The sequence below is a fragment of the Pundamilia nyererei genome, unplaced genomic scaffold (genome assembly GCF_000239375.1).
Source record: "Pundamilia nyererei isolate P.nyererei 1_Seehausen unplaced genomic scaffold, PunNye1.0 scaffold00111, whole genome shotgun sequence".
In the NCBI taxonomy this organism is placed as follows: Eukaryota; Metazoa; Chordata; class Actinopteri; order Cichliformes; family Cichlidae; genus Pundamilia; species Pundamilia nyererei.
The window spans coordinates 887,498-911,580 of record NW_005187512.1 but is presented as its reverse complement, the minus strand read 5'-3'; the positions used below and the strand labels follow the sequence as shown (position 1 = coordinate 911,580).

Below are 24,083 nucleotides of genomic sequence, written 5' to 3'. Positions count from 1 at the left end.
GAGGTATTGTAGTAACAAATAGGACTCAAACTAATAATATAACTACCACCTCTAAGGCCCCGAAGTTGGCTAACCTCATCCACTGGTGGGTGATCATATCTCCCCCCCGACCTGTTGTCCTGACTCCCCCTTGCCCTAGCATGTCTATTGTAATTCATCAATCTTTAGCCATGAGGATACAGGACTGGATACAGATGCACAAGGCAGGAAACACATGTGGTCTTACTACTACGCTATCCAGCTGCTATAGCTGGGACATCGTGTTTTTGGGTTTGAAGCACTCTGAAAACAAGAAACCACAGAAACATGTGAGGGGAAAGACCATCTCTGAATCGAGGAGGGGGCCTAAGGCTACTTTCACCATCTTACAATGCTGTGATTGCAGCCATTCCCCAACTCTCCGTGAATGGTACTCATGGCCTTTGATCAGTGGCCTTTGATCAATGGTTGTTGATCAATGGTCATGAAAATTTGCATATTAATGATCAAGGAACTGACCTCACAGCGCATTCATTCAGTGGGCTGGTTTCAGTAATTATGGAAATGTACTGTTTATAAGATTGGGGAAACCCGCAGTCAGCCGAGACTGAACAAGCCACTTGGATGAGTGAAGAAACATTTCTACCACTGAAAACTTTACGTCAAGATGATCAGAATCAACCTTTTGGGATTTACTTACCTGGATAATTGAGGATGCATCAAGATATAATTGGATAACCTCAGATTTCAAGGACCGTGGCAAATAGTCATTTATTGAGCAGCTGTGAGGCCGACTAGCAGTTGTAGTTGGCTTCAAAAAGGAGGCTGTTATCAATACATTGCACCCTTAACCCTTTTAATCATCACGTTGGGCTATCCAATGACACCCTAAATGATGCTAAAAAGGCTCTGTTACTGAAAACCTTGTGTTACTGGCATGCTGATAGCAATCCTTTGATGTCATCAGTGAGTGACAGAGAGCTATCTTAATAATAATTGACATGATAGTTGTGGCAGTTTTCTATAATGTATTCAATGTCAAATCATATGTGAAGTAAATGGTATTGTGTAGCCAAATGTCAAAATGTGGATCAGCTTTTAGTTCCATTTGTCTTCTGTTAGGTGTGAAATATAACCTGAGAATACATGTTGCATATAATCAGCTGGCGTATAATCATTATTCACTAGTAATTAAGTCACTGTGCATGTATATATTCAAGAATACATTATATGTGTTTTCTTGTTGTCTGTTTTCCTACCCATCTTATCCTCCTGGGTGTATGACAGGTAAATTGCATGTATAAGTTGTAAAGCAGTTTGAGCTTAAGAGTAGCAGAAAGCTATTGCTTAGACAGGTGTCCCTTCTTTCTTGAGACACTTTGCATGTTTGCATTCTGTTTGGTGCTGCGTGTTGTCGTGGTGGGGGATGTCAGTCATTTATTGAGCTTCTTACATTGACTTTACCCTAAAAACACAGGCCCTCTTCATACTCAGAACCAGTTCAAAAACATCTCAGATCAAGATAAAAGGGAAAGTGAACCACTTCCTGCTGCCCCTGACGTTTGGGTATTGAGTGGAGTGGAGATGCCAGCAATCCACTTAATGTTAAATACTGTAGCCTTTTATCTTGAGGGAAGAAAATACAGTGAGCTAAGAGCATAAAAAGGAGCACTTATCTCCTCTTGGTCACTAATGGTGGTGACAGCAGCAGCGTTGACCCAATGTAATGTTCAGAGGGCTTTCAAGTTCCAGATGAGATTTTCAAAGGAAACAGTCAAACAGCATGTTAAATTGCTTCTATTAATATAACAATTACGCCTTTGTTCATAGTTTTCTGCAATTAAGGTCCAATTAAGGTGTACACCCTAATGTAGTTGTTTGATTAGACATAAATATGACATTAAAAAACATGAAAGAAATGCCCAGTGGAATAAACTGGTAGTTCTTAAGGTTATTTTAAGGTAAAAGAAGGAATATATAAATGATTACTGACATGAAAGCATTGTTTAACTGGATGTCTTTACCTCTGTATTACAGACTGTGAATGATCTTGAAATGCATCCAGGCATTAGAGCAGTGTAGCCACTAGATCCCCCACGGCTTTTCCTTAGAAAGGATATATTTTGGCATTTTCTTCTGTTTAGAGCCCCACATTTGCATAAAAGTGTCTAATTCAGAAGATTCTGGGATCACCTCAACAAGCAACCCCCACCGCTTTATGACAAAGGGATATAGTCGATTTAAAAGCATACAGGAGCCATTTATGAGTGCAGCAGAAGGAGACATGGATTTATTTTAAAACGATAGTATTTGTACAAATGTTGAGCCATATCCAGGTTTTATTAAACAACATCTTACTGTGATGCTCTGGCAGGGAGGTACACATGGATGGAATGCAGTTATTGTTTAATTTGTATATTAAACAGGTCATTTGGCTTGTATGGTGAGAAATGTAATGGAAGTGCTTGTTCTCGATGTCCCCCCTTTGCACACACATTATGACAAATAGGAGGCAGTGATGGTTGTAACCAGGGACATTATAAAACAGAGACAGAGAACAGAAAGTGAACAGGATACAATTCAGTGGCCACTATATTAGGTACACCAGTGGAATCCACTTTATAAAAAGCAGTTCTAACTTAACGAAGCCTTTAATAATTAGATTTGGTACATATTAGTAACGCAGGGGTGCTTTAGATACCTAGGATGTTGATAGCACATGGAAATTGTGGAAATTCAACACCATCTTTCTGCGATACATTACGTTTAAAGTAACGTTAACTTTACTCTGTTTCACAGGATGCTGTGAGAGTCGTTATGTAACTCTAGAAACAGTGTTGGATGACACTGTCTGTAGTTCTGGCTGATCTTGTCATTTGACCTGACTGACATCCTGAGAACACCAATCAATGCGGTTTCCCAACACCAGAGGTAACAGTACACACAGTTTCAGACTGAATATCAACACAAAGAAGCATTTATTCTTTTTAAATTGTAAATGTGCAGATTTAATGCTCATATGGACAAATACATGGTGGTGAGCTGCCCTTTGTAAATCCAAATCTCAGCAACAAATTGGTGCAAAATTACATCAAAATGCCTGAAAGAAAACAGTAGGTAATACATGTGCATCAAAGACATCATGTTACTGTGTATGCAGTGCAGCTGATAAAGGTGACTTTACAACATTAAATGGAGGTTTGATATGAGAGATAAAGGGAAAGCATCCTAACATCACATTGAAACGTTCTGTGATGTACAAAATAAAGAGTTAGAAATGAATAAAGACACTGAGGGCACAAGCAAAGAAATGTGATTACTGCACAGACTTCCTTTATAAAATTAATTATCTACAGTTTCTGTTTAAAAAAAGAAAACAAAAACAAACATTTGTGAGTTAATTAAAAAATGTTAAACCGCATTTTGCATTTTTAATAAATAATATATACTGAGATGTGTTATATTAAAGTTTGTGTTACGGATAAACAGACTTGAAATATCACGAGGGAGGATGTATATGGTAGCTTCACAGTAATGAAAAAATAAAAAAGGCATATGAACACCATCAGTAGTTTGTGTGTGATACCGACCTTGAGGTTACATCGCAGCCCAGAATAAACATCATGTTTGGAAGATCAGTTGCATAATAAAATTCCACAGAGGGTTCTAATGTACGGGTAAAGCATTTCACTTATAGTGCATATACAAATGTGTGTATATAAGGCCCAGAGCTACAGATAATGGACCTTTTTCATCACAGAGGACCTGAGCAGATATTAAAACCTATAACTTCAACTGTGTAGGGAAAAACAAACCACACATATTTCATAAAACACTTTTTTTTAACTTGCATCCAATGAGCTTCATAGCAAAAATGCAGTTCTTTGAATTCACAACTTCAAAATTAGCAAATGAAACTTTTTCCTCTAGTGAATCATTGTAATAGACCTCCGCCAACTAAAGACTTTTGCAATTATCTAGTTAAATCGGTGTTCTTCTTTACTGGTTTTGCTCCTGAGTCTCATTGGGTTTGTAAATCAGGAGGACTTTATATCAACTATCAATATCTTTTGACTGGAGGTCAAAGTCTATTAGTTTTGTTTGGTGAAAAACAAGTTCTATTTTATTTTCTCTGTCAATATGGCAGACTGTAGAACCCGGGAGAGACAAAACCACATGGCATGAAAATGGAAAAGGTCTGCCAGCTCCTCGTGGCACATTTCAAAGAAAGCTGTGGTGGAGAGACATTCTCACTTTGCAAGTACTTCTCTGAAAATATACAGACGAGGGACAATGACAAAAACCTTGTATCTGGTCCAAGGAAGAATAAGACTACAAGTACCATTTACCCCTTTTGGGTGCCTGTGAAGAGAGTAGTTTCGCCCCATCTGTATGCTTCAATCCATATCCGTCCTCTTTCCAAACCACTTTAAGGTCAAGGATCATCCAACCCTATTTTTTTGCAGGCTTTGCCTTTGTGTTCACAATTCTCCATTGTGTCTAAAGTCAAAAATAGTGTGTCCAGTGAAATTCCCCTTTGGACGTTTTGGATGCGGTGGTACCTCGTTGAGGGCACATAGTTCATACACAGGTCCCTTGATGGTGCACAATGTGTTTGCGGTGCTTCAGACCCAGGGTTCTTTCTTTTAAGTCCATCACTCGCTGCTGTGACGTGTCGACCAGAGCACTGGCTATGGCGATACCTGCAATCCCAGAGACAAAATAGGGTAATCAGTGAAAGATGGGCAGTATTATGCTGTTTTAGATGGGCTCAAATTGTACTGAAAGTGTGATGTGACAGAGGTGAGATAAATACGGCTTGATCAAGGTAAAACTACGACCACTTTTTGAGAGGAGATTTTTATACGTGCCTGTGTTATTTGTTATAAACCCATGTTTGTCCTTATACAGAAATAATTAAAGGGATGTAGACAAGTAGTACAAAACATTGATACATTTATCATAGAATATCACTTCACACCAAGAAAGGGTGGATACATGTTGCAACTGACATGGTTGATTATCTCTCTAGATAGTAAAGTGGCATAGTGTCTTTCCTTATCTACAAGCAGCTAGAAACAGCTAATTGTTACCAAAATTGAAAATAACCCTTTTTCAGAAGTCCCTAAAAGAGAGAGGGCTAAAATTCTTCTTTTTTTTTTAAATGCAGAATATCTTCATTTGTAAGAACACATCCTGCCAAGACAAGACTGATTGAAAAGCCATTCTTTTTAAAAATGTCATTATAGCCAGTAAAGGAGAGTTGGGTCTGTCACCAATGATAACTTATACCTCACATGGTTAAATCTTTTCCATATCCAGTAATTATTTTCAGTGCTTAAATTGTGGAGTTCAAAGTGGAGTTCTGCAAGGATCTAAATTTGTACCTTCTATTTTATAGTCCTTAGAAAAGCAAGTCCCTGTTTGTATCTTTTGAGTTTGATCAGAGAAGTGCTATTTTATCCTCGTTTGGACTTTCATATATTCACAGTCGCACAGGCAGAAGGCCAAGCTAAAGGTAGCACAGCTGAAGATGTCAAAATGACCAGAATGGACAAGAACAGAAGTGGGTATATCAGCGAGACAGCTCAAGTCAAGTGTTTTGGAAATGGTTTGGGCATGAGGGTTGGTTTGCACAGGAGGGATAATAGTTATATTGGACAAAAGATGTTGAATGGATGTAGTGAAGGAGGATGTGCAGAGGCTTGGTGTAACAGAGAAGGATGCTACAGATACGATTAGATGGAAATAGATGCTGTGGTGACCCCCAAAGTGAAAGGAGGACTGTGATTTATTTCTTTTATCTAATAATGTTAATAAAGCTTCTTTCTGGCCACAGCAGATGAATCTGCATATTATTCTGCAAATTTCTATGCCAGAAGTACTTCCTGATGCAACCCTCTCAGGGATGATTTCCAGTAATGTTAATATTAAACTATTACTGATGGTAAAAATAAACAATAGGACAGATGAAAGTAAAGAGGCTGTGCCAGATTTACTAGATGGGGCACAATCTAGAAATAGTAATGATAGTTGTGGTTAGTTTTGCAGGTAATTTACAAAAGTTTTGCTGTTTTCAAAATAAAGTCAGAGTTCATTTCAATGTAACTGCCAAGACCTGTGCAATTTAGGTCACAAACTAAGAGATGATATTCAGCTGCAGGTAATTTACTAACAAGAAAGGCACAGCTTGTTAATTGTAATCAGTAACATATAAATATAGGTCATACGTATGTTGCATGTAGGCCTACATTTAATGTAATTAAATGTAGCCTGGCAGAGAGAGTCGTTTTAATGAACACCGGCTTCAGTAATTGGAAATATCTGATAAATGTTGGCACAATTATGTAAATTGTGTGGCACAAATGTTAGTAAATCAATTTGTTTGCTTAAGTTAAATATTCTCCATCTTATATTTTGTGCATTGAGGAAGGAACCTGATGCGTTTGACAGAGGGTCCATCACTGCACTCTGTTTGTAAATATAGAACGATATCTAATGCTAGTTGGTGCTGGTGGTACGAGTTAGTGAATCTGGCCCTATGGGAGAAAACATCAAGGTGAAATTCCTTAGCATGTGGCGATGCATCATCTTTTCAATAGGCACCTCTTCACAACATCCAAAAAAATGTTTTATCAACATCTTTCTGAACTCAGTAGGAGGCAGCGGGGATAGCGCTCAGGTCAGTGAAGTATATCTTCCCGCCATTGTGTCTTATTTCCTTCTTTTCCCTCTGTCTCCCTCTCACCATCCATCAGGATGTCACACCTCTAAAAACATCTTCTGTGAGTGAAGTTTGCCACGGTTTCCACAGCAGGGCTTACAGACATCAGGATGGATGCACCAAGCATCAGATGCCTCGGAGCATTGTGTTAGTTTGGCAGTTGTACTGTTAATGTGGTTTTAGAGTCATGGCAGCTTTGTCAATACAGCCAGTCCTCTCCCTGCCGACAACCGTGGGCCTGACAATGCATGGTCATTACGACAAGTGCTCAATCTGCCGGCATGCAGGAGCCAAATAAACAAAACAGGCAAATAGCAAAGGGAATCTGCCGTGCTCTTGATATGATTTGGATGCAGGATGTTTTCAGCATTTCACACTCAAGTGATTCTTGGGATTTTTTTTTTTCTCCAGTGGGTGGAAAGGGGAAAGCCGATTACACAGTGCGTGACAGTGTGTACATGACTCTGCAAGTTTATGCATTTAAGTGTGCATTCACCTGTGCACAGTATTATGAGTATTTTGCAAGTTCTGACACAGGCAAACATGGCAGCGAGCGGTAATGTGCTCTGTTCTTCCAAAAAACATTGGAGGCAGATGATCAGCTAGCAGCACATGGTGTGTCGGAATATGGTTCATTACGGCTCTTTGTTTTTTGTTGGCAATAGTTTCATAGGTATGCTTGTTTGGCGACCATACATACAGGATTTGGCTTTTCTTGGACTTTTGGTAATTTGTAATTTGCTTTAAACTCCAGCAAGGATTGTTGCAGATTCTCTGCATGTCTGTGGAGTAAATACACGCCCATGCTATTGCTGCATTGCTTGTATGCTTATTCTATGCAGTGCCACTGATAACGCTGAGCTGTGTGCTTGGATTTTCCTCTTTTTCTTAAATTGGAATTTTAAAACAATATTTATTGAATATAGTAAAGACAGATTCTTTAATTCATTTAAATCTGAGAAGTCTTTAAGCTCAACAAAAGAGCTTAAACAACTCCTTTCACATCCTTTAAGGCTTCATAGATTGTTGGGACAGCAAAAAGATATATTTATTGCATTAACCTCCTACGACCTGGCATCCACATATGTGGACATCACATTTTTGGTTATTTAGACCAAAATACTCTACAGGGGCCTGATATCAAAGGGTGGGTTTTGATTATTGATTAAAATCGATTCTGGCTTGGATAACGTGATATTGATTCATTAAAATCCTGAATCGATTTTTCAATATAAATGTATTTTGCCCCAAACGCCAGAATCTCAGGTTAAACCTCACAAAATTTCAACAACCACCAAACAGCTAAAACAGTAAATGATAGCAGGAACACGGATTCTGCACAAAGACTTAAACACAAAGCGCGGACCCGCCGACGCATCAGAATCAGTGACATGTTGCATTTCTCACCCGAAGGCACGGACACGGTCGGGGCTGAAAGCCGACAGCTCGCTGATTCTGATGTTTCGGCGGGTTCGCGCTTTGTGTTGATGCCCTTTTTGCGCTGATTCTAAAGCTGCAGGTTTTATCTCTCTCCAAACAATATTGACTGCAAAAGAAGATCCAAACTACGCTTCACATAAACATCGTCATGAATTCCCTCTGACTTTTGCTGTTTTGCTTCCACCACCATAAAAATCACACTTCATGCACAGCTCTCTCTCTCTGTGTGTACTTCAAGAACAGTTTCCCGTCTAAAAATCTCTGTTTTCTGCATTATTCACCTGCTTGTTGCACAAGTCTACCGTTGTTTACAGCACTATCGGCCGCTGTTTCTTTTTCTTCTTTTACTTACTTCCGAAAAGAAAGCCTAATTTCTGCTGTTCAATACTGAACAAATTTAAACTTTAAACTATGCAAAATTGCAAAACTCTTAGGTGTGTCTCTAATCAAATCTCTGTAACTTTGCTCTGCTTCACTTAGCAGCAGGTAATGTTCATATGTTGATTAAGGGTTTTCTTTCGTTTTTGATCTACTACAGAATATTTTTATAAAATCCCAGGCCAGGAAAATCGCCTCAGTTAGTTTTATCCTCAGTTACTTTGACACAAAGGCATTTGATAAAGTGTCAGCTTTCTTTTTATAGATATAAAAATATGGAAATGTAATGCTGCATGAACTGAATTATAATATTTCTGACTGTCTAAGGCAAAATTTCCCTGATTCAAATCGATTCTAGAAATCAGTGACGATACCCAACCCTACTGATATCCACTTATGAGGACATTATACTGCTACTGTTCTATTGAAATTTTAAACGAATGTCCTCATATATGGCTCTCATTTTTCTTAGAAACAAAAATCAGGTAGAAAAAAAAAATCTGGTAATTCTTTGTTTTTACATTCATCGGGTCCCAATATGCCCAAATATCAAAGAGAAATTAAAAATGCATGCTGTGGAAGAGTTCGGGTCTTAGGAGGTTAAATTAAATTCCCCTCAATGAGAAGAGAAAAGAAACTTGAGGGTTTAGAAGTGTTTGATAAATAATCAAATGAAAAACATGAGCACAACAGATAATAAGAGGCATTTCTCACATTTCCTAAATCTGCTGTCACAGGTTTGTTACCTGGTTGTTTGCAACTTATTTGCTTACCACAAGAACTTTATAAAAAAACACATGCAGCAGGAATGTAATGTTTCTGTGGAACATTGAGCCATTTTCATTTACCTACATACATGCACTGCATCTGCACATTATCAAACACATGGCCTCACAATGAAAGATCACACAGAGTGAAAAAGCAAACCGAAATAATTTTCTAACGTGATATCTGAATATTCCTCCATCAAAAAAGCTTTCACCTCTGACAAATTGCCATCATAATTGTGTTGATTTTTCCAGGTGAACACACACATCTCCATTTGCAAAATTAAATTGGTCAAAAGTAATCAAATCATGCTGCAGGTGAGTGCAAGTGCTCATTTGCTGCCGTGGTAACAGAGCACATTAACGTGATTGTTTTGTCAGGTGAGTTGACGCATCATTAACCCCCCCACCCCACCTCACCCCCCTAACATGCACAGACCCCTCCAACTCCTGATGTACTAATAGGGTCATTAGCAGGAGACAAAATTCCCCAGGAACACATATCGACACAGACCCGATGTGGAAAACTGGGACTGCAGCTGGAAAACATCTGTGACAGGCGGAGCCTGCTTGCTAACCTGGTCACAAAACTCACAGTGAGGCCCTCCTATATAAGAAACATCAAAGCTTGGTTTTGTGTTTCCCCTTGAATGAAAGTGGGAAGCGTGCTGAGGATGCAGAGCAGTGGTAAACAGAAGAACAGAGCTATCAGCATTCAATGAAGCCAACGTAAATTAAAATCAGTCAAACAGCAACATACTGATATTCAAATATTAATAGATCCACGAAACACAGATTTCAGTAAACATGACACATAGCTACAGTGGCTTTGAAGTACACATGTTGGGATTCAGGTATCTAGGATGCTTTACTTTAATAGTACATGACAGCATTTGGTGGTGGATTTCTTCACGCCTGCTAAGAGATCTGAAGTGCACAAATTTACATTTAAATATCTCTAAGTGTATTAGAGCCAAGAGGACAAAAAGGCAGACCAGTATGCCCAACAGTAAAACAAAACAACCAAAACCATGTGTCTTTAAAGTTGAAAAGCAGTCATTTTAGTGGCTACATGAATTCAAGCAGTGGTGCTCATTGGGGAGCTGACTTTGCCTCGACTTTCCTTTGCTGCGTTTTTCTTTTAAATGTATCTGATAAAATTATAAAGTCAGCAAGACCTTGAATCTCTTACTTGATCCGTATACACTTCTAAACTGATGTCCATCAATTTAATAGTACGCCCGCATTTTGGAGCAAAACAAAAGGCAAGTGGCAAAGGAAAAACAAGATAAGGGTTAAGACTTCATCATTCAAACCTGCACAATAAATACAGGAGTTGTTTGTGTGTAAATGCCACACAATGGGTAAAAGTCAACAAGCAGACAGATGGAGGAGTGGGGGGTGACAGAAGGGCGTATCCCAGTGGGTTAGATGGTCTCAAAGATGGAGAGGATCAAAGTATTGGAGATCCATTCTGGGTCAATGGAGCTGAGTTTCCAAGCTTTGCCCTCCAGTTCCTGTCATGCAGCTCTCAAGTCTGACACTCAGAGGGTGACAGTGGGGGTGTAGGGAGGAGGGTTTGAAGAGGTCAACTCACAGAGTGGAAGAAAAGGACAATACAGCTACAGCAATCCTTTTAGGACACTCAGTCTGCTTATAAAAATTCATGTTGAGAAATGTGCTTATTTATAATAGCCAGACAGTTAAATGAGGTCGATAGAAATTTAATCATTGGGTATAGAATAAGATCCAAGAAGTATTTTGTCTCGCTCTTTAAAAATCTTTAAGAACAATTAGCATTGAAGCCCAAAACACAGAGAGCTCACTTTTCTCTCTTAAATCTATTTTCATAAGAACAGCATGTAAATTAAAAATAAATAAAAGTTGGCTTAATATTTATTTTTCTATTCTGTCCTTTTGGTGCTAATGTTTAGTCACAACTATAAACGGTAAAGCTTACTTGGTTTTGGGTCTCACACCCTCCCGCCTAATAAAGGAGACATGGAAATGTGTTTAATTTAATCTCGCTTTAATCAGGCATCAATTTTATTCATTGAAGGCTGTTAGTGATAAATAGCATACCATTCTAACTGATCAATTTTCTAATCTCTTCTCTATTAGCTGTAGTTTGAGCAATGTAAAAGAGACTTGGCAGCAGATGAGGATCAAGCATATAAACGTTGATACATTTTCTGCATTGCCAACTGAAAACAGGAAGATTTCTATAATAGTGTGATACACAGTTTGCACTGCTGTGACTGTAAAGCTCTGCTCCATTCAGTGGTGATAGTAAAATACAGTGTCACAGATCAGTGTCACATTGCATGACTGAGTCGAACTGTCAGAGAGACGGCCCAGTATTTGACTCCAGGATACTTTGGTATGCAGATGAGTTTAAGGTGAATGCAAAGTGTACCCGATCCAGTAACTACAAAACAAGTCTAAATCATTACCCTCGACAGTTTTTCATATGGCTTTGTTCAACAAACGTATCTTTTATAGCCAAAAAGCTCCACTTTGGTCACATCTGTCCAAAGGACATTGTTCCAGAGCTTTTGTGGTTTCTTCAGATGCAACTTTGTAAAACTAAACTGTGCTCCTGTGTTCTTTCTAGAGAGAAGAGGCCTTCTCCTGGCATCCCTTCCTAAAAAGCCTTACTTGTCTTTTTCTAATTGTACTGTCATAAACCTTAACATTTAATAATCTCTGACCATTGTACACTCTGCTCTGGGGGTGAATTTGATGGGGCATCCATTACTGTAATGCAGTCCTGTGACAACATTCTTTACGAGATCATTGTATAAAACATATTCCTACAGCAAAGAGTCTATACAACACTTAACGCATAGTATAAATAAAAGAATCTGTGAAAACATGGCATTTCCTGTGGATTTTAAACCAAAGCTCTAAATCTGATCTGCTCCGTGCAGCTTATGTCTATCATGATCTAACCAGGTAAAGAGAGCCATTGTTGTGACACTAAAAACTTTGGCTTTAGGCTCAACAAAGCTTGTTAACCTATTCATTTTCTTTCTAGCATAGCTGACAGAACAAATGCATTCTTGTTTTCATCAGTCCAGCTGTCAGTATGTAATAGCTTGCATTACTCTGTGTATATCCATGAACATAGCTTGAAAACACATTTCACATGTTTATGTAGAAGCCTCGATTTGAGTATTTTTCACAGTATTATTTTTATTGGAGTTAGAAATGTACATATCAGGGCCCTGTACTGAAGAACACCCAGGGGATCATTTCCTGGTTTCACATACCCTAACATTGTTTAATTACTTAAAGAGACCCAAACCATTTTGGGGACTAGGCCCTAAAGATGTTGATTTCTGCTGTAAATGTTGGCATTTAAACAAAGGATTCAAGAATTTACGCACTTTTTTTTGCTCACTTTTGAAAGCAGTCTCAGAGGGTCCCTATCTAGACACAGTTTTAACAGGTAGCTATACATGTAGTAGAACGACATGAAAGTCGAACCATTGTTTTGGTCCTGAGGTAAAAAAACAGACAGTTGCTTTCCAATTTCATTGTTACTTCTAGAATAAAAAAGAAACTGCTGCTTAGCGGTTTTAAAATAGATTTTTAAAATATTTAAGTGTTCACAATGGAAATGCTAAAATGTTGTTTCCAAACAACAATTGTGCAAAGAGAGATGTTAGGCACATTCTGACCAGCTTTGTGGATCTACTAAGCTGTTCAATAAAGCTGCAGAATATTTCTATAAATCCTTTGTTTGCTCCCTGCACAATCATACTGCATCAAGGAGTAATATGGCAAACGAGGCTTAACTAAATTAGGAAAGTGTTTTATTAATGTGTCAACTCTTATCATTTTTTTTCCATAGTGGTGTATTTTTGCCCTATTGAGGGATAATAAAGTTGAATTTTTCTTCCCTTTCGGGAGAGGGCCAACATGAGAATGATAGAGCAAAATGAGCAAAAGATGCTTTCTCAGGAGAGGGAACAAGGCAAAGAGAAGCCTTTTAGAGGGGTTTGGCTTATCTCCCAAATCTGTCCCCAAGTTTGACCATCCATTCAACATGTGCTTTATGGAATGACAGAATTTCACTGTGGATACTGTCCACAAAAACCTGTGGAAGGTGCTGTGGATTTTGAACTTCTAGTGGCATTGTGATGTGCCAGGATTAAGATGCAGCTGAGGTGAGGAGGGTATCAGGGTTCAGAAACTCAGAATTGCCTCTACTTTTTACAGATAATGTGGTTCTGATTTGCACTTCAGATCTGGAAATCTGCGAATGATGGTAAAATGGAACATGAGATGGGTAAGTAATAGTGGTATGATACCAAATGATTTTCAAACATGAATCAGAAGGCAAGATTGTATTCCACTTTTCACGTTTAGTCATTACCTCTATATTATGACCAAGAGAATGAAAATGTACTTTATCTGAACTTCATTTTGGGTGTATCCAACTTTAGAGAGCACAACGCAAAGCTGCTGTCTGAGAAAATAGTCAGCTGTGGTACTTTTGGCATCTGTGCATGTTTTCCTGCAAAGCCCCTAGATCTAAACTCCAAACTCACTGGAGGATTACATGATGTATCTGGCTTGGGAATGCCTCAGGATGCTACACGAGAAGCCAAAAACATTGGTCACAATATCTTCTTAGACTTCTGCAACCATGACCTGACTTTGGGTAAGAAGATGATGATGGATGGATGGAACAAGTATGGATGGATGGATGCCTACAACATTTGTCTTACTGTGCAAATCTGTTTTTGTTAACAAAGAGGTGTTACCTTGGGCTCCGTTCTTAACAATTCTGTAACCACTGATGTATCGCCAATCTTCTACTTGTTTTCACACATAATTCATTTTAGAAACTTGGTTCTGCTTCTTATCAAAACTGTCTTTGAAGTCTTCCTTTCTCTCTTTGTCTGTCACATTGCTTTTTCTATTTTTACTCTTGACAGACTTAACATCTTACAGTACCTGTATTTCTCTCTTTTTTCCCCTTTTCTCATATATTCAAGGGCCTAACTGTGCTGCTGAATAGGCAGATTAGTGCAGGAAAAGGCGGCTGTGAATAGTGCTGTGCCTCTGTTTCTATTGACCCACTATCTAAGCTCAGGAGAGCGCCTGAGAAGAAAATGTAGCCTACAGTCTGTCTTTCTCCATCCTGAACTCTGCTGCATTGAACTGAGAATAGTTGCACTCTGCTAAATCCACTAATATCATTGATAGAGCCGCTTTATGTACCAAATAATAAAAAAGTGGGGGGAGGGGGAAGAGACACCAGCTGCAGCAGATGGAGCAGAAACGGCTAAAACTGACATGAGAAAGTTCAATTGAATTGGGATGCAGAGACGGAGAAGTGGTGGCTGGAGCCAAAAATACGATCTCTTGTTATTTTTTTCCATTCTCCCCTATGTCACCCATCCTGTCAGCCTTTTTCTCCTGCTCTGTCCATCATGTCAGGCCACTGTGACTTTGAATCAGTCAAACAGTCACACAGTGGTCAAGCTGTCGCGCTGAGCTCTTAGAGGCAGGCACCATGTGTTAGTTGTCCACTGCAATTTGGCTGACCACAGCTGTCAGCCGGTCTAACTGGAGTGGTTGCCTGCTATTTACTTGACTTTTCAGGATTTCTGATTGAATTATTGGACCAGAAAGTGAATCTATTATTAGAGAAATGGATTTGGTTTTACACAGTGATCTTTGTGTTATTTGCAATGTCACTGTATTTCTGTCTAGCTGGATCAAAATGAAGAAACAAGAGCTTCACACGGGAGCTTTTGGAGGCCTCTTCTGCTATCCAGAAAGGATGTTTCACATGCAGAGGTTAGCTCATGCAGCACGATAAAAACTCACACCATCCTGTGATACATGGAGAGTGCAGTTACACTGTAGCGGTGCAGGAAAGTAGAACTGCTCTGCAGCTCATGTAGTGCAACATGTCACACTCTAAAACTCATCAGATTCCCAAATTACCTCTCCAAGCAGAAAGAGTAACTGCTTGGATTTGCAGTCTCATTTTTCGCGGATTAGACTTGGACACTAGACTCACCAGGAAAGCAGGAGCTTTGCCTTTAGGCGTACGCTCTCTTTATCATAAGTTTAGCAGAACCCTGGCTAATGCTTGAACAATATGCCAGTTTATCTGTGCTCCATCTATCGCTTGCTTTGAAAGAGGGTGAAAACCAAATCAAATTCGGCTGAAATAAAGAAACCTCTTAGAACAGCGTAATGGCTTAATGCTTAAAATGTGCCATTTGTCGCGTAGTTGCTGCAGTATGCACCAGATGTGCTGCAGGTACAGTAAATGACGTTTTTCAACTTAGGGACTGATTGCAATTAAATGTCTTCTCTGCTGGAGTCTGGATAATGAAAAGTGAGACGATTACTAAAAAATCCACACATCAACTTGGAATGACGTCTTTTGGTGATTTACAGAATATCTTTAGTTGAATTGGAAGGTGATGTAGCTCTTCTCAGTAGGTGCTTTTTGATCAGTGTTTTTTGTGCTGATTATGTAAGACTAAGTGGATGCTGGACAGTAACTACATACCTTCCACTGCATGGAAATCATGTAGATCGAAGGCATTTTTCTCTTGACATTTGCACTAACAGGAACTCTGAAGTGAAGTACTAGTTGCTGGGTAGTGGTTGGTAATGCAGTGTCACCTTGTTGTGGTCTTTTCATTTTTTTTCAGCCTCTTCCTTTTCTTTCTGCGCTTTTTGTGAAGTGTTCTCTAATCTGCTCTTACCTGTCAAAACTATAATTTCCTCTGGCTTTTTTAATAGATTTCAGGTTATTTAGTTGTGTTTTTTTTAAAGGTTGATGTTAAGAGCTCTTGTTTTTGTTAGCGTTAGGCCTTTTTGTCCATTTAATGACCAATTAGCATACACTTATCTACACCTACGTTATATTAAGCAAGATGAGTAAGACTACAAAAACGTAGCACCAAAAAGTAGAATGGTTCCCAGGTCCAGCAGTGTACACACAGGAAAAAATACCAGGTACTACCTTGTACAGTTACTAGAATTATGGATAAGTTCCTGCAGTCTGAAAGAACCTGTGTGGAGGACATTTTTTATCCCCCGCCTTCAAAGAACAGTAATGGAACATTACAGAATAAGGAAAGAGTAAGCAGGATTTATTCTACTTTTTTTTTTTTTTTACAGGAAGCTGAGAAACTGTGAGCTGTAAACATGGGGCTTCATTTTGTTTCCAATTGTTCTTTCCCCCTCTTACATGTAAAGGGTCAGTTAATGGTAACACCTCGAGGGAGCAGAGCAACGCAGGACAAGAAGAAAACAAAGATGATGCGAAGGAAAGCGAGCTAAAATGGGCACGCTCATCATAGATTCCTCTTGAAGTGTCTTTCACAGAGGGTGGGTGGAGCAAGCCTGCAGTGATTTCACCTTCATACATGCTAACATCAATGGGGGACTGCTGTCTGACCCTACACAAGAGCCTCTCTAGGGAGCATAAGGTTGGTAGGAGAGGAGCATGAGTGTATAGTAGGCGGGAAATTTGTTGTTACTGAAGCACTTTCATGTGGCGTTCTAAAAGTTGTGTTGATGCTCTACATTTCGTTTGTATTTCTGAATACTGTGATTGTCTGTTTGTGCTTATGTGGTAATCAGAGCAACAGTAACAATGTCAGACTTCAAACACTGGTAACAATAACTGCTGTTCCACTGTGATGAGAAAGGCCTAAACATTCTCCAGAGAGCAGCCTGACTGGAACAATGAGCCTCGTATCGCCCTTAATTTTCTGAAAATGAGTCTAAACCTTCTGTGATGAGCTATATAATGTCCAAAACATCAGGTAGATTAAGGTAGTGAACAAAAAACATCATGCAAATTGTAGTACTTTCATTATAACACATCGCATGTGTGGTTCAGCAGTTAACTGGCTTTTTTAAATCAAATTTGTCAACAGTGAATACATTCCTATAATAGGGATTTTGTGTGTGTGCATTTAAAAAAAAATCCCCTCGTCCTTGTGAGCAGTCTTTATTCTTTCAAGATTGGGTCGTCTACCAGAGGCCTGGAAGCTTGTATCTTTGCTGTTCCTAGGACTGCGCTCTTCTGGAAAGGGATCTGCTGGAGCCACTTGCCTAGCTTTGGGGTCACTGCACCGAGTGCTCCTATTACCACTGGGACCACTGTTACCTTCACCCTCCAAATCTTCTCGAGTTCTTCTTTGAGCCCTTCGTACTTCTCCAGCTTCTCATGTTGCTTCTTCCTGATGTTGATGTCATTCGGTATCGCTACAGTTATCACCACAGGTGTCTTCCTCTGCTTGTCCACCACCACTATGCCCAGTTGGTTAGCCATCACTGGTTTGTCCATCTGTATCTGGAAGTATCATCAGGGCATACTCAGCACAGATGTTTCTGTATACTAAGCTTGGTTATGGCGTTCCATGTATGCCCTATCTGCTAGCATCTTACACCCTGCTGTTATGGTAAATGGACTGGTTCTTATATAACGCTTTTCTACTCTTCTGAGCACTCAAACCGCTTTACACAACTTGTGCATTCACCCATTCACACAAGCACATTGTTCTAAGTGCTTTTCTAAGTAGCATTCACACACATTCATACTCCGATGGATGCATCTGGTTAATATCTTACTCAAGGATATTTGGGAAGCCAGGAATTGAACCAGGATCAGTAGATGACCTGCTCTACCACCTGAGCTACAGCCACATGTGCTGGATTGTCACAGAGGCATCTTAACACAGCCTGCACCTGGGGTCTTGTCTGGGGAAGTAGACCCCAACCTCTATGGATCTTGTAGTGCCATGATTAGCACAGAGGCACTAATCATGACAGCACAGGGACAAGCTGTTTTGGTCCCGCTTTGTCCAGCCAGCGGTAGGATTTCTGGATATCAGCCAGTTGCTCTATCTGCTGGTGGGGCAAATTATTATTATTGTTGTTGTTGTTGTTGTTATTTATGGACTGGTTGGCTAAGATTAATGGCAGGAAATTGATGGATGGCCTAATGACACACAAAGGAGAAATTTAACATTTCTTGGCTACTTTCTGGTCCTCATTTTTTCATGAAACACTTGTGTTACCTTTAGTGTCTCTAGTTTTCTCTATAGTTAGCATAATTACTTCTGGGTCTTTAATGCTTTATTCCTTCCCCTGTGTTAGACTCCAGTGACTGTTGCTATGTTTTGCAGGATCTTTCAACCTTGAGAAAATGCTTTCTTGCAAAGTGGTCAATTTTCTGTCTGCTCTGTTTGTTTTCGTCATCAAGGTACTCATCGCATTGAAGGCAACACTTCCTGCCTGGAGGAGCAAAAGCCTCCCACTTCAGTTACATACAGTCTACTTCAACCAAAAGGCTGTAGGGGGAAAGGAAAATACAAGGGGAGATTAAATATATATGCCTGAGCGAGAAAAGTATGAAAGGTTGACTGAGGTGGAAGATGAGCTGGAGAGAGAGAAGATTGACCTCATGCTGACAGTGCACATCCCTGCAAGCTTTGGTCAGGTCTCAAAGAAAGCACTGCTGTCTTTACACTGATTTCCACAGCTGTTTGGTGGTCGACTGGAGCGACCTGGGGATATCGCATGTCACCCGTCTATAGTGCAACATGAGCTCAGACAGCGGAAAGTCAGGATGTCTCATTGAGGGGAACAATTGATCCAACAGTAAGTGTTGGAGGAAAACCAGGCAGGTCTAACCACATCAGACCAACTTTAACATGCCATATGTCAAGAGTCTTTCTGAATAATTCATTATTCTTCACATACTAAAATTAAGGACATTTTAATATCTTGATTTAAAGAAAAAAACATACATTTTGAACATTTTTCTAGTAGATCAAACACTATATATATGAAAGACAAGAAACATCTGCAGCTCCATAGGAAGGGGAAAGGAACTGTGTTGGCTAAAGCTGGGACTCCAAGAGGAAATGAACAAGCGTATTGCTGGTTATGTGATAAACAGTTGCTAGAAATATCAACTCAACATGAAATTAGGTAAAGTCAACACATTTAAATTTGGTTGGACCGCAGGATTCCTGGATACTGGACAACAAAGGAGCTGCTTTTTTTTTTTTTTTTAAGCCCGTCTTGTCTCGGATCTTTTGCTATCAGAATCATGATTTGAATGCACTTTTTATTTTGTTGTTCAACCCTATAAGATACATTTTTACTTGGTCTCATTTTTTATCTGCCATTGCTTTGATCTTTTCCTGTTGCCATCATAATGGGAAAACTTAAGTCTAGGACACTTGAGGGTTTTAGATCTCTTTAGAAGTCTTGAAGCTATAGATGGGATTCTTAAAACCTGCTTAAGATTTTCTTGTGTTGCTATGTTATGAATGTCCTTAAGAAGTCCAAATATTAACAAAAGAACAACTTAAGAAAAAATTAATTAAATCCCAGATTTGTATTTTACTAACGTCAGTGGGTACACTTCGAATCCCGATTTACATGTGCTGAACTAAACAATATTGGATTGAGGAATAATGAAACGGCGCTGTTTCTCCCTTAATTGCCACAGATTGATGCAGAGCATAACCTGCACAGACTCTGCACACAGGATACTGTGAGCCCTACCTCTAGGTTTACAGTTTCAACATTAAACTCAGTGTAAGTAGAACACATTTTTGCTCTGCCATGATTGAGCGTAAGATCAGGGATTGAAGATTTAACCTTTGGGCTATTAAATGACTTAGAAATAAACTACTAAGCTACCCTTCTGCTCTGCTCATGGCAGCAGTCTGTTCTAATGGTGGCAACCAAGAAACATCAAGACATCTTTTTGATGATGCCATTGATGCCATCACATTTTAGTGTTTATTCTGCTTTTGATTATAATGCCACAGCCTGTTCTACAAAAAAGCTGATGGGGAGCTGCTGCGAGGCACATATGAAGCACAGCTTGCTGCATCTGGATCTTTTTGAAACATCGTTCAGCTCACCTTGTAAAAGATCACATAATGGTGTGAATGCTTTCTGTGGCAGTAACAAAGGAATTCAGGTTTCAGAAACAGCTGTTAGTTTACAGCGGTGAGAATCAAATGAAAGCAGAGAAATAACCAGTGTGGGGCTTTGTATTTCTTATATTTGATCACGAAAAAGCAACTTAGGTTGTTGGAGATGGATGTGTGGACATAAATACTGTGTTGATAGTTGCAACTACTGCAGCTGTTCTTTATGTACAACCTGCCTTCTAAAATTTGCCAGCACAAAATATGGCCAAGGCAGCAGTTTTTTGTTTTTCTTATAGAGAAACTGTGTAAAACTTTAGTGGACAATATATTGGAAGGAAAAAAAACAAACAACAAATTAGAATTAGATGGAAATTACTACTCCACTCCCCTCCCTAAACAAAGAAATAAAAAATAAATCCATGCACAACACTGCAGAAGTTTACTAGAAATTTGCAGTGATGTATGCAGAAGGTTCAGGTCCTTAAATAACACGTCACTGGCAGTTTCTTAGATAACATTGCAAATACCGCCCATCATTCTTAGAATTTCTCAATCTTTTGAACATAAAACATACTGTACTGCATATTGTCTATTACTGTCTAAGGATCTTACCAGACTGTCCAGGTGGAGGTATTCCAGATGGGATTCTGGGCAGGTACAGTAGCACTGTGAGAACACCTGCTCTGCTTCCCCAGCATGGCTCCATGGCTATGGGCTTCGGCACTGCCTACAAACAGAACACACAGACAGGGACAAAAAGGATCAACACATTAAGTATGCAACAAGTAGGCAGTGGTGTGATTTGTATGTACACAGTACTCCTATAGGTTAACAGAACAGCAAGCCAGTCAATTCGAAGGATGTAGCAGACATCCTCAACTCAAGCTGTGGTGCCCAGATCCCTGCTGCCAACATCCCCATGAGCAAAGCTCTCAGCTGGGGGAAGCAGGCTGACTGGCAGCCTGTGGAGCTGTACCTGCTGTGCAGCTGATTTAGATGGAGACCATCTTATCAGGCTCTCCAGGTGAGTGCACAGAAACAGGCGTTAAAATATCAGCTGCACCGCCCCTTCTGCTAATGCCTTGTGTTTTTATACAAGCCCCAAACACAGACACAGATTTATATATAAAAAACAACTTTGTTTCCTCTGTTTCCATTGATCCATCCATCAAGCAAGCAACCCGTAATCATCAGTTAGTTCTGCATTCAAACAGGTGTTGCGATTGATTTTAAATTCCTGAACACAAACCTTTACCTTATTTAACCACATTTAAATATGGTAAAAAATGAAAGCTATTAAGTTTTAAAAAAAATATAAGGACACCACATCATCCCTGTGCAGTCCTACTAGGACTCACTACATGTAGTTTTCCTTACTGTCTGTGTAATACCTAAATGTCTAATATAGTTGTGTTTCCTTTCATCTGAATACACAACAAGGATAAGAGTCACTGATATATTGATCTGGTTTGACCCGCCTGCTGCACTGTACCACAGAGGTCACAGGGATGGACTCTGTTTAGTACTGCAGTCTGTGGGAAAGTGGCATGCTCACATATTGTATGCATAAATACATAATTTTCTTATTACAACTTTTTCTTTCAATTTATTGCCTTGTTTACCCTTTCTCTCTGCTTTTTCTGATCCATCCTCTTTTCCGTGTGGAAATCAGGAGACAAGAACATTCAGAGAATCTGCAAATGCAGTCTAGTTTTTGTGTTTTAATATACACTATTCTGTGTTGTTACTTTTAAAGAAAATTTAAACTGAAAAAATCAAAAAGAAAACTGAAATACAGTAGCAGTTTGATAAAACAAATGAAGACAATGTATGTATGTATGTATATCTATGGTATACAACGCTGCCCTGGGGCGCTTCTGTCAGTGCGCCCCAGGGCAGCTGTGGCTACAATGTAGCTTGCCATCAGTGTTGATCAAGTTACTTGAAAAAAGTAATCAGTAGCTAATTACTGATTACTTCCCCCCAAAAGTAATCCCATTACTTTACTGATTACTTATTTTCAAAAGTAATTAATTACTTAGTTAGTTAACTTTTTAAAAACACGATTTACAACCTGAAGAGGTGATAAAGTGATAGATCTTTCAGCCCAATTCTACTTTTTCTACATAATCCATCATACAAAATGTAATCAAATGGAAAAGTCCCTTTTTTAACTTGCTTTATCAGTTTTAATCTTTTAACTTTATGCATCAAGCAAAAATTTAATTATATGCAACATTCTCTGACTTGAATAAATTAGTTTAACATTTAAACTTATTTTCTACACATTCCAGCACATAAAATAAAATATTTTTTGTGTTTACACTCACTCTTTCAAATAGATGCAAGTAAAACACAGCAGAAAATAAATAAAGTCAAAGACTCAGCGGTCCTGTTGCTCTATTTTCACCTGTAAAGCAGGAGCAGGGTAAGCGGAGGTTTACCCTGGTGCAGGTGTGCTGCGGTCAGTTGAAGAATCCGCGAGTTTCTCTGTGAATTTCCCGGAAGTTTAGGGTTTTTTTTTCGCTGTAAACAGAAGTTTTCTTCCCACGCACGATGGACGCTAATGTTTTTGTCACTTTTTATGGAATCAAACTCAAAGTAAGGTCAGTACTTCCACGCTTTAAACGCTGCACGCTCATACTCTCTCCCACAATCGATATGTGATCCATTGTTGATCTGCACACAGCTGTTGTCACTAGCGGCGCACTCGCTTACATCACTGTCGTGAGACATTCTCGCAAAAAATCACGGTTTTAGTAACGCAGTAACGCAGCGTTCCTACGGGAAAGTAACGGTAATCTAATTACAGTTTTTGCAATAGTAATCCCTTACTTTACTTGTTACTTGAAAAAGTAATCAGATTACAGTAACACATTACTGCCCATCTCTGCTTGCCCTCACCAGTGTGTGAATGTGTGTGTGAATGGGACTAAGTAAAGCGCTATACAAATGCAGGCCATTTAACATACAGTGCTATGCAAAAGTATTGAGTATCTCATTACTTCAGACTTTGCTTGGAAAATGGGAAATATGCACATCAATTTTTTAAAACACACTGAAACTTAGTATTCAAAGTTATTTTTACCTCAAAATTCTACATACAATGACCCATACTGAAAAAACTTGCTTGATTTCTTTGCAAATGTATTTACAATGAAAAACAAATAAAACCTGTACATGACTATTCACAGTCTTTGACATGAAGATCAGTTGAAAATTGCAAATCAAGCTCAGTATCATCCTGCTTCTACTGATCAGATATTCGATGTTTCTACAACTTGTAGTCCACTTCAGTATATTGGACATAATTTGGATGGTGTGCCTGTCTTTATAAGGTCCCATAGTTGACAGTGTATGTCAGAGCACAAATGAAGCCATGGAGTCCAAGAAAAAGACCAAGACAGGATTGCATCGAGGTACAGAAACAATCTGTAGCATTGAAGGTCTCAGTGAACACAATGGCCTCCATCATCCACAAATGGAAGGCGTTTGAAACCACCAAGACTTTTCCTAGAGCTGGCTCCAAAGCCAGTCTAAGCAATCAGGTTAAATGGTTCTTAGTTGGCAAGTGAAAAGGACGGTCACTCAAGCGTTGTTCAGCGGAGAGAGGAGAACCTTCCTGGAGAACAACCATTTCTGCAGCACTCTACCAATCAGGCCTGTATGATTGTTAAGAGAATTTTTATTTTAGTTAAATCATCAAAGTATAATCAAGTAGAAACAAGTATGCCTTATAATCAAGTGTTTATATATTTTCACACGGTAAAGCTTACTGTTGAAAAGAACACAATGTATTCCTTGCTTAAGTGTGTGAGATGTTTGACAAAGACAGGATATACATGCATTCTT

At 39.1% G+C, this 24,083-nt stretch overlaps 1 protein-coding gene and 1 long non-coding RNA gene across 2 annotated transcripts in view; one reads left to right on the top strand and one right to left on the bottom strand.

Moving 5' to 3' along the window:
• Positions 1-2,252: 2,252 nt before the first annotated feature.
• The window catches only part of LOC102206599 (attractin-like protein 1), a 316,533-nt gene continuing 294,702 nt past the window's right edge, over positions 2,253-24,083 (bottom strand). The window contains exons 30-31 of the mRNA XM_013912991.1: positions 20,844-20,958; positions 2,253-4,682 (exon numbers count right to left, since the gene is read on the bottom strand). Coding sequence (XP_013768445.1) covers positions 4,561-4,682; positions 20,844-20,958 — 237 coding nt within the window. The 3' untranslated portion in view covers positions 2,253-4,560. The remainder of the gene's footprint in view (positions 4,683-20,843; positions 20,959-24,083) is intronic.
• On the top strand, positions 13,775-19,164 carry LOC106456327 (uncharacterized). The gene is made up of 3 exons (XR_001290481.1): positions 13,775-13,957; positions 16,525-16,757; positions 18,542-19,164. It is a non-coding gene; the product is annotated as an uncharacterized LOC106456327 (long non-coding RNA).